This window comes from Podarcis filfolensis (assembly GCF_964270895.1).
Source record: "Podarcis filfolensis genome assembly, chromosome: 6".
Lineage (NCBI taxonomy): Eukaryota > Metazoa > Chordata > Lepidosauria > Squamata > Lacertidae > Podarcis > Podarcis filfolensis.
The window spans coordinates 6,541,550-6,553,595 of NC_139609.1; the positions used below are offsets into that span (position 1 = coordinate 6,541,550).

A 12,046-nucleotide genomic window follows, 5' to 3' on the forward strand; every position below is an offset into this window, starting at 1 on the left:
TAATGTCGTTTGAGAAGGATTGAGTCATGAGGGAGATGAACCTTCTCTTCCATTTATTATGTTTGTATTGTCTCTATTTGAAAAGCATGCCCCCCCTTCCCAAAAACGTGCATGAGTGTACTATAAAAGAATTGATACTCTGCATCTTTGTCTCCAGAAGCCCTCTGACTCACAAGCACCTTCCCATCTAAATGGATGGAATGCTTTCAGTCTGCAACAGGAAAGGTTACATATCGAGGCAGAAATAAGTCCCCTCCTCTGAAATCAAAACTGACACTGGCAGGTTGGCCATCTTTCAAAAACATCTGTCCCAAAATGGATCAAGTGAACACTCAGGAGGGTGGCAACAACATTGCCCTTGCTGAGGCAGAACTACATCTTACAAGAAACATGACACTGGCTGACATCAGTAGCTGCCACTAGTTGGGGCACAGAAACACACAAAATTGTGTGAGGACACAGAAGGCCAACTTGGTATCATTTTTGGTGACAGACTGAAGGGTATAGTTCAGGTTCAGACATTTGGTGGATGTGCTTGGCTGAGGAGCCAGCAGGGCGAAGCTACCATCTGTGGGATTATGACTGAATGCTTCTAAGTCAGAATCGCCCCCTAAATGTAACAATACTTGAAAGGCACAGTTCCACCTTGAGTAAACAGCCCACTTTTTTATATAAAAAAGTACATTAGGTTATTAGTCAATAACAAGCAAACAACAAAAACTGCATAGGTCTTGATGGTTTACAGCCTCTGTAAATGCTGTAGAAGCAATAACCAAATTACACCGTGATGGTGCTCTACAACGCCACAAATGATGGTACAGGAGGTAAGAACGCAGAACAATGCTGAAGCAGCACATTCTGATCTTTCCTGGGAAAGGAACAAAATGTACACTTGTGTCTTTTAAACAGCTGGCTTTCTGGCAATACAATAGCAAAGAAATGCTAAAGGTATAAATTTTACACAAAGCTCTTAAAAGAAAAGCTCCTGCTGTTGTTCATTTCAATTTCTAGCCCCTCCGGGGGCAGAAAAGACCATTTACCATCCTGATGAATAACCATAGTTAAGAATTTCCCCACTCACACCCTTGAAGTGCCCTTGCCCTTTTCTGAAGATAGCTATATTGTTTTCAATTAAAATGGCAACTCAGTGTTGAAACACGAGTAAGAATCTTGGGACTAACAAAGCCCCTCTTTGTCTTTTCTGTTGTGTTGGTTGCTCAGTGTGCAAACAGGTATTACCAAGACGGGGGCTTCTTATAACAGCTGCTGAGGTCACGGCATCATTTCCCCCAAACAAGCCCAAGGAGTAAAGATGGGGAACCTCCAGCCCTTGGGTCAAACCTAGCCCACCAGACCATTTTCAGGAAGTCACGTCCACCTGTGTCATACATGTCATACATGGGCAACTCCCCTATGAAGAAAGGTTGCAGCATTTGGGGCTTTTCAGTTTAGCGAAAGGGGAAGTGAGAGGTGGCATAACAGAAATTATGCATGACATGGGAGACAGAGGGTAGAGAAAAGGTTTCCCCTCTACCCCAGAGCACTGGAGCTTGCAAGCACCCAAAGAAGCTGAATGTTCGAAGTTCTGGATTAACAGAAGAAAGTACTACTTCATGCGCCACATAGGTAAACTATTGAATTCGCTCCCACAGGAGGCAGTGATGGGGCCACCAACTTGTCTAACCTTCTTTTAAAGTCATCAAAATTCATGCAGGACAAGGCTATCAATGGCAACTAGCCACAATGGCTATGCTTTACCTCGACTGACAGGGGCAGTATACCTCTGAATACCAGCTGCTAGGAATCACATGTAGGGAGGGGTGCTATTGTGCTCATGCCTTGCTTGAAGCTTCCCACAGGCATCTGGTTCCGCTGTGGGAACAGGACGTTGGACTGGATGAACCACTGGTCTGATTCAGCAAGTTCTTCTTACATTCTTATGACATAAGGTGTGGGGCCGGAACAAGCAGAAGTTTAAAGTGGGCTCCCTACTGTTCCTTTGCTGCAACAAGGCGAACGCCCAGCCCCTCATCAGTTGATGGGTGGTCAAAGCATGCCTTGCTCAAGGAGGGGGAAGCCGATAGCATTCAGCTAAAACCACTTCTCCCTCCCAGCCCTGTCCCCTGAAGCTCAGGAATTTAAAAAGCAGCACAGAGCTCTCAAAAAGGCCTGCAACGTGCCTTTAAAGGAGCATCACAGGGGCTGTTTGAAAGCCCTTTGCACAATCCACACTGGAGCAGTGCAGCAATGTAAGCAAAGGACTTTCAAACAGCCCTTACAATGCTCCTGCGAATATCTGCAAAACAATGCTGAAACAGCACAAGGGCTCTTTCAACGTCCCATGCTACCAATTCAGTCCAACCTTCAAAGGGCAGCCTCACCTGACATCAGGTTACTGACAAGTGGGCAGCTATGAGGGATGGGGAGGTGTTAAGATCTGGCCCACCAGCAAGAAAATGTTCTCCATCCCTCCCATAGAGAAAGATTATAGCTGAGTAGAACCAAAAGGAGGAGGGGAATGAGGCAGCAAAGGTAAGAGTGTTAGGCGAATGGTATTCTTCAGAGCAGTTGCTAGAGAGAAGGTGCATTTGTGTATGTGACTGGGGGATCTCCAAAACAGTTCATTTCCCTTTTCTTCTTAGTTATCAGGCAGTATTTGCCCCACCTGGGGGAGTGAATGAGTGTGTTGCAGAGAAGTGGGAGAGATAGGCGCCTGGCAAAAATATTCATCCTTCATTGTTAAATGAAGAGCAGTATAGAAAACAAATAAACACTCACAGAGATGGGAGGTATAGGGCATACATTTTTGATACTCATTGTTCCCACACTAAGGGGTTTTTTTGTTTTTGTTTTTGTTTCTAAAAAACTGCTTCTGCCATCTTATTTTGGAAATTATCTTTTATGATAATCTGTTATTTTATTTATCATTTTATTCAGGCTATGAGCTGCCTTTAGAGTTCTATAGGGGAACCAAAAGGCAGGATTTAAATCTTTTAGTTAAACAAAACAAACAGTGTATCAACTGATAATAGTGCCTGTTTTAGTTTTCCTTTTTGTGTATGGAACATATACAGGTCCAAACTACAAAGAGTTAAGTATTTCTGTGTTTATTCCTCTACACTGGTAAACTGAATAGTTTACAAACATCTGTGAAAACAATTATCTCATCTCACAAAGGCATTCTAATTCTTCACTAATATGTCAGATTTATCTAAATTAAACATAGTTAAGAATGTTTGGCTGGTGTTAATACCAGGCAATTTACCTTGTTAAGCTCACCCAATTTGCCTTTTTTTGCATAAATAAAAAGCTGGCATTGTTAACAAATCTGTAAAGGATCTTATGCAATCCGGTCTTGATGACTTATTTAAACTATCAATATCCTCTCAAAATCTATTGTGTCCTCTACAAACACTTCAAACTGTGGTAAACTTTCAGATTTATCAGCTAGAGGTCTCTCTCTAATATCCTCTGTAAGAAAGATCTGTAAATATGTTATATCACTCTGCAATTATCTCCATGAACCTTCAGCGCTCAACTCATATCCTGGTGGGTATAACAGACCTGCCCATTTCCATGCAGGTTTCCTGCGTTAACTGTGATCATAGGCCTTTTTGGCTTTACCTAGTTAGTTTCAAACTATTTCTAACGTTCAGTAGATAAGAGTTACTGCTTATATTCTTAATCTGGTATGAATCTTGGTGATAACTTCAAATTTTATAACATTCTATGCAAGATGGAAATTAGCCATATCACAAATGACAGCTTTAGTCCAATGACGCAACAAACTAGCTTGAGAATGCTTGGTTACCTTTGGACGCAGCTCCCTCACGCATAGCAGCAACCTTATGTACTTAAGGAACAAGGAACAATCTGCAACTCACCAGATTTATCATCTAAGATTTGCACTGCTTGTGTATGTCTATATGCATGTATGACTGTGTATTACCTGGTGTGCATGTCAGGTGTAGGTGGCCTCACCCACTTTTTGGCTACATGTGGCTCCCAAAGGGATTGGAAGGTACTTACAAGGCTTTCGGGGCAGAAAGGGTTAGATACCTCTGCTCTAAATCATAAGACAAACCACCACTCCAAGTTCACACATGAGAACAAACTGAAGCTAACTGAAAAACAAAAGTTTTCTGATCTCCTCCCTTGTGAATGGGAGAGGGGAAGGGGAGAGGAGAAGGCAGAGCACAATCAGCCAAAGACTTGTGCACATAACACAAAGCATAGACCAGTGTTATATATGAACTCTGCCTATTTATTCACAGTAGGCATACCTATTTTTTTTATCTGTGTTAAAATTAGAAAACAAAACAGGAGATGCGGATTTTGGATCTGGGGCAGCCACTCACTTACATGATGCCCAAACCATCCAAGTTCTAAGTATAGCTCTCAAGACAGAGCCACCCACTAGGAAAAGGCCTGTGGCTAAGGATTTAGGTAATTAGATTACACAAATGACCCTTTTCAACACAAAGCAAAGCCTACCTCCCACTCCACAAATTAGTTCTTTCTGCACTCCCCCCATCCCAAGCAATCACCATCTCTTTTCAAATGTATTATTAAAGGTAATTATCAACACTGAAAAGAGCTGGACTCAGCCTGCCCTATAATCTGGAAGGAAAAAAGCTCTGCCACTCTGTTGCTGCAGTTCAAATATTTCCTCCCCTAAACACCTGCCAGTTTAAGATCAGAGTAAAGGCCATCTCATGCTGACTCAAAACTCCACAAAGCTGGGAAATTGTAAGTTAAGTCTGATGTCTTAACAGATGTGCCCCATGGTCAGCAATGTTGCTGTTCATACAGCAAAATAAGCTTTCTTACAACATACCCTCCATGCACTCTCATTCGGGTCTTTAAGGCCAAAATACAGACTGGGAGAATAAACTGAGACCAACAAAGATGTCCTGCCATATGAAACATCTGAGGCCTCCTGTGAACGAATCCATGTCTGCTTGTTGCTTACATCATATATATAAGGTGTATATATAAGACTGTGTTGTAACCTACAACAGTTTTTCAGGTTCCCACAAACATCTGAAGATTGGTGACTCTGGAACTAACCACTGCCCAACACTCATTCTAGCTATTCCACATTAGTATTCACTACGTGGTACCGTCTGCAAGCACTGCAGTACTGGCCGAACTTTTGCTTCAGAAATCAAAGTGTGCTTGCCTAGACCAGTACTATTCACTCTGACTTGGCAAATGCAGCTCTCAAGCAAAGCACTGTTTTACTACTGTATGGTTAGTTGATGAAGGTACAAGCCTCAGTTTACTACTGGTGTGTGTAGACACAGGACATGACTAACAGAAAAGTTCTAAAGTTTTCCGTAACCTCAAATTAATTATACTGTATAAAAGAACAAATCTTCTGATGTTTAAGGTGTATGTGGAAACTTTTTTTAATTCTGAAAAAAGGTTTGCAACTGTAGTTTGGAGTATGTCCTCCTCTAGCATAAAGGTCTCTGCTTTCCTCTTCATAAAGATAACATCACATGCACAAACACACAAAATATTACTAGAATTTAACCCATGTTGGAGTCATGGATGCATGTGTGTCTATGTGGACATTGCCTGGCTTGTCTGATACATTTCTATTCCATTCAAGACCTTTTAGAAAGCCGCCTTTATTATTATTTGAGAGGAGGTGTGATACAAAATATTTTCATTTTATAACCATTATTAACCCCAAATAATCTGGCTACATAGAAAATGGCAATATATAAAAAGTAGGAAAGAGAAATGGAGAGAAAGGTTTTTGTGTTTTAAAAAATGTAATTTCCCAAGTCAATTCCATGTTTAAAATTTGCAACCAGTACATTTTTGTTGCTTTCAAAAACTGAAATGAACATCTTAAACTTTGAGTTTTCATGGATTGTTATGATGGTACACCAGGTTGAAAAGATATCTAAGGATCAAATAATAATATGCACTTTAACTGCACCTACTTAAGTATCAAGCACTAAACACTTCATCAACTAAGCTTGTGTTGCTCATTAAGAAACCTATTCTTCTTCTGAACTTTTATAACAACAGTTTACTAATGAAGCAACTATTAGTCAACTATTTATTGCATTGTTTGTAAAAAAGCTGTTTGTTGAAAAAGCTGACTGCTTTTAATGTAAGTATTTTTAAGCCAGGGCATAGGAAGCAAGTTGCTGCACATCATACCAAAGAAACTGACTGTAGAAATCAATCGTGTTCCAGCCCTAGTAGGGTTTCTCTCTCATGAAACCAGTGTGTATAACCCAACAGTAGTCAATTAACTCTGTACATCAGGAAGGAAATTCGTAGCTAGATAAAACTCTAATCTGTGCTCTACTCATCCCTTGGCTAAGTAAGCCCCACTTTTGCTGGTATGTCATCTTTAAAAAAAAAATCTCATTTCCCTTCAACAGCCATGATTTCATCACCTCTAAGCTGATGCATTAGTTCTCTTTCTGCATGATCTTTAGGCTCCTAGCACTTATAAGCGAAAACAGAACGCTTTAAACAAATTCCCCTCCTCTCTATTATTTAATTGTCCTCACTTTCTCAGATTCAACTTATCTGATTTTCATCCCTTAGCTGACATCTCCATAATGCAGACAATCTATCATCGCTTCAATCAAACCTCTCCTCCAAAATTCTTCCAACAGAATTCTTCTGCTCATCCGTGTGAGGAGGAACAGCAGGAGGGTGAAAGAAGAAGAAGAAGAAGAAGAAGAAGAAGAAGAAGAAGAAGAAGAAGAGGAGGAGTTTGGATTTGATATCCCGCCTTTCACTCCCCTTCAGGATTCTCAAAGCAGCTAACATTCTCCTTTCCCTTCCTCCCCCACAACAAACACTCTGTGAGGTGAGCGGGGCTGAGAGACTTCAGAGAAGTGTGACTGGCCCAAGGTCACCCAGCAGCTGCATGTGGAGGAGCGGAGACGCGAACCCGGTTCACCAGATTACGAGACTACCGCTCTTAACCACTACACACACTGAAGAAACACTTCAGTCTTTTTCTTCTCATTGTCTGTTCACTCAAAATTGCCCACCTGAAGCTGCTTTTCTCTTCACAGGGGAAAAGAAACAGAGACCCATGCATCTCCACCACTACACATTTATAGGAAAGCAGCCAGGGAGGGGCACAATTTGAAGTCAACAAATGGTCAGAGGGGAAATGGATAAACCCACTCCTCAAGCTAGCAGAACCCTGGTGATGCTTTTCAGTTCATATGTATGGATGCTAACTCCCACATATCACCCAAGTTGGTCCTCCATTCATCTCTTCCTCACTTCACTTGTGTTTGTGCTAAACCCTTGTAAGAAGGGACTGTGCTGCTCCTATGTTCTGTAGAAAGTATGACATGGTGCTGTTGAGGCATTAAACAGTACAACACTGAAATTATGATGAGCAGAGGCACCAAAAGTACTCAAACAGAGCAGCATCCTGAAAGAACCCTACATATCCTTCAGTTGTGCAACTGAGAACATTTTTGCTGTATTTGCTTCCCTTTTGAAATGCACTAGATATACCAGAGTGGTCACTGCTCCAATCTGTACCTGGCTGTTAACATCCGCCGTGTGTTGCAGCAGTACTGAGGCGAGTTCCTTGTGTCCTCTGTCACATGCCCAGTGCAGCAGAGCTCTGCCCTAAAATATCAAGCAAACAACAACATTGAGTGAAACTGTTATAATAGCTTAAGATAACCAATGTGAGCCTCAAAGCATTTTATTTGATACATTAATATCAACAGCACTTGCACTGTAACAAAATAAGTGCCTTTCTGAATTATAATTATTTATTAAATTTGTATGCCACCCTTCATCCGAAGATCACAGGGCAGTTCACAGCACAAAAATACAAAACAAAAACATAAAATATGTAAAAACAAACCAAACCAATAAGGATGCAATGGAGGCAGCCAAAGTATGTCTTCTTTGCTGCCTTCAGGCCACCAGGTAGGCTTGATGATCAGCCCTCACCAGTGTTTGATTGCATTTGACCAGAGTTTTTCTTCACTTTCATTCAAGCCATCTCCCAGCTTGTTTCCTCTTCCTAAGCTCTGGAGTATACCAGGGAGCTAAGCGGGCTCCAAGAAGTGGGAGAGGGTGCCCAGGGGTAATCATGTCAAAAGCCCAAGCTATCCAGATGTTCCACAAGTCACCCAGGGCTTCAGTCATATAAGCTGGGAAATCCCTCAGGGCCATCTGAAAAGCAACTGGGTCCATCAGCCTCTGAGGGAGGACCATTTTCATAGACCCCCTGCTCCTGCAGAGGGAGAAAGTTGTTGAGATCCTCAGTTGTAACAGGAAGTGATCCAACCATGACAAGGGACTGATGTCAATACTCCCCACTTTCAGATCACCTTCTTCCTGCCCAACCAACAAAACAAGGTCCAGAGTGTGACCTGCCACATGCCTTGGGCTGATGACATGTTGGGACAGTCCCATGAGCCAACCCAAAGCTAACCACTTTGGCATGGATATTGCATCAGATCAAGAACCATTTATGTGGGGGAAATCTGTTTGACTCCGACTTCCAGCATTCTCAGGCAACATGGCCAAAGGTTGGAGGTGATGGGAGTTGTAGTCAAGCAACAACTGGAAGCTCACAGGTTCCCCACCTTTACCACAAGGAAACTGATGGACAATCCACACAACCTAGCTGAACCAGTGGTCTAGTACAGGGAGAAAACATGATGGTGTGTGTATGGAGAGAACTATGTTGTGAACCTTGAATATTTGAGGCAACAGCTCAGGAGCAATCAGCAACACCAGAGGTCATGGTTGCTCAGACCTACTCATCAGAGCCTATAAAGAGATCCCCAATTACGAATGGAGTACAAGACTCAAAGAACAAGCATGGGTCTTTTAATGAAGCACTCCTCAACCTGGAAAAGTGGGGCCAGCTAGGACTTCATGTTCTGTGTAACCTCAATCACTCTCTCTCTGGCTATCATTGACACAAATTCTCTGCTTCATACCTGTATGAGGTCCTGTGGTCCACCTTCAGCCAATCTCAGAACTGGTTCCTGTTTCTCTGGCCTTTACTGTTCTTTGGCACTATATACCTGGGCCTGTGACCCAGAATGTCACCTCATCCTGCAGACTCCCACCCATGGCCAGAATGACAGTGCTCTTTAAAGTTTATGGACTCTGAACATTTTTAGAAAGTTTTATCATCTTAAACTAAAAACGTCCTGTATTTTTTCAGTCCATAAACTTTTAAGTAAAAAGCAACTCACATTTTAAGAAACAACCTCAATCTCATGCCTTCAGGCTGTACACATTGCAGTTCTTAATTAAAAACTACCTACTAAAATATTGAATCCAGATGTAACATGTGACGCACTTGCAGAAATGATCTTCCTAACCACTCGTATTACAAGTGAAGCTGGAAATCATAACGCAGTTCATGAAATTTTGTAACAGAGTGCATTTCTTTCTGGACTATTCAAACTTCTTTGCAGTGCTTCATAAAGCCACCAGCTAGGTAGGTATGGCTCTTCCTCACCATGAATCTTCAGCAAGCGAACAAGCAAGGTATTTAAGCACACAGCAAAGCTTTACATTTGAAGTTGAGAAGGATGGATGACACCTGCACCTAACCCAATTCATGTTTCATTCTACATGTTATTCAGAAAGGCAGCAGATGTAGATCATTATTTTAAGTAGGAAAATGCTGTCTCAGGCTTCCACGCATTAAGCTTTTCAGCTCACTTTTAACCCAACAAGTAATTAATTTTGTAACACATTATTTTGATAGTACACTAATTAACCATGAATTAGAATGGGTTTTGGCAATTATTCTTTTTAGAAACATAGATGGCACCCAGATTAGTTCTATGAATTATTAAACCTTACTGCACTCAATTATACAGCATGGAATTGAAAAGGAGTGTGTGGATCTTAACATATCTGGCAAAAGCAAAAATGATTTTAAATTAATTCACTGATAAAAGTCTGGTTTATTCATCTGTCATTTATAGTCCATTCTCCATGTCAGGAGTGACTAGGTCTAGAATGGAGAGACGGCCTGCTCTGCCAAGATTGCAGAAGGTTGCATTATTCTCCAAGGTCTATCACAACTCTACCTATTGAAAAGTCTGTTGGTTCCCCCTACCCTGGCTTATCCACAAATGGTTCCAGGTCAGGCATTAGCTTTCCCCATGCAATAGCTAGGTTCCGTTTTGTGTCCACACAGTTCTCTAGGTGGTTTCCTCACGCATGCACTTTCCTGCTTTCCATTGTGGCTGCCACTCCAGCCTAGGCTTCCTGCAGTTTCTTCTCTGGCAGTCTAAAACAACAGGTACAAACTTACTTGGGGTTGCCACACAGCTTAATTTTTTGCAAGTTCTCTTTCTCCACCAACAACCTAAGAGCAAAAACTTGGAACGCCAAAATTAAAAAGCTGCATGTAAAAATGCATCTCAAGGAAATACGAGCTTTTCCTTAAAAAGAAAAGAAAAAGCTGCCAAGGTGTGTGGAGGATCTCCAAGTGGGAAGAGTGCAAAACAGGGTTAACATTTGCCCAATATTGTATGTCTACTGCCAACATAGCATTAACATGTATACCATATGTAAACTGCATAGAAGTTGTTTCTACAATCAAGCAGTACATACATTTTGTTATATACAAACAAACAAACAAATACATATCTGTAGTGTCCTGTACACAAAGCTATGCAAAAATGCCTAAAGGCATCTGTTACCTGTGTTTGCAGCCCAGGTAGAACTGCTATGTACAGATGCCTTTAGGCATTTTTGCATAGCTTTGGTTTGGTACCTTTTTAAATGTTCTGGCCTTGTGCCTTTAAAAGCAGTGTGACAAAAATCCAGCAGGATAAGTTTTTCTTGGAAAGCAGGTGAGGCAGGTGGTGGACGTACCTACATTTGATAAATGTCTACATATCAGGCTGCAGTTAAAGGTACAGGATCAGCAACAAAAAAGAGGGAAAAAAGTGGCAACCAACATAGCCTAGAATCTAATTGAAAAAAAATCATTTCAGGAGAGTAATATTGCAAGTGCTAGCCTTTCTGTTTAAATGAGAAAAGCTTCCACATTACAGCATGTTGTTTTCTAGGGTCTCCAACAAAGGCAAATAAAAAATATCCATACTTGCGCTTCCAAATTGCATTACCTATATCTCCCTATCTTTCCAAAGGTTATAAATTTGAAGAATTGGCAATACTAAGGCCTTTGATTAACCAGCTGGGTGGTTGGAGGCAGATATATCACATGTGCTAAACATGACACTGCTTATTGAAAGCAACCTCTCTAATACTATGCATTGTGCTAAATAATCACATTTTTTAAATTTTAAGTGTAAACCATTCGGTGATACAACATTCTAGTAAGACTCGTATTCATTATCTTAATGCCAACAATTTCACAAATGGTATTTGGTGTTGAGGGGGCGGGGGAGAAACCTGGTACGGACAGTGTTAGTCTGGCCTTCCCATGCTGCAAACTATACTGATTAAGCATAAACAATTTATGCAAATCAGCAATAATCCAGCGCCAAAAGCCAAATTGGAAGTGTTTCATGAGCTGAACAGCCTGTCCATCTTTGGCTCCAAATCTATGGTGTTTAACAGTTGTACAGCATCCCCAGGAGGACCGTAGGCCACTAGATTATTCATTTTATTCCCAAACCGTAAATTGAAAATTGCTAGGAGCTGTGCCCTCAAATGAGTCCCGCTCAAAGTAACTTTATTCATTTACATTTCTAACATGCCCCATCTCTTGCATAAAATGTATTCAACCTTAGATTAGTCTAATATATGTACAGAATTAGTTTATGCTCCAGTCAAGGCTGTGTACACTGCATCGAAAGAATGAAAATTCTGTGTCCATGTAATCCAAATTCTGTGAAAAGGAAAGCTAAATTCTGGAACTAGTAATGATTATGAAGGTTAAGCACATTTTTCAGGATTGCTCTAATCTTTTTAGTTAATAGAAGGGGTGAGGTCAAAGGCAGGTCACTGAAATACCTAGGCCTTTGACTACTCAAAAGTTTGTTCACAGCCTTCAGCTTTTACCCACACACTTTCAAGCATATTTTCT

General features: G+C 41.2%; 1 protein-coding gene across 1 annotated transcript in view; it reads right to left on the bottom strand.

The window, feature by feature from the left end:
* The window catches only part of ACBD6 (acyl-CoA binding domain containing 6), a 98,457-nt gene that overhangs the window by 41,142 nt on the left and 45,269 nt on the right, over positions 1 to 12,046 (bottom strand). The window contains exon 6 of the mRNA XM_083621659.1: positions 7,540 to 7,629. Coding sequence (XP_083477785.1) covers positions 7,540 to 7,629 — 90 coding nt within the window. The remainder of the gene's footprint in view (positions 1 to 7,539; positions 7,630 to 12,046) is intronic.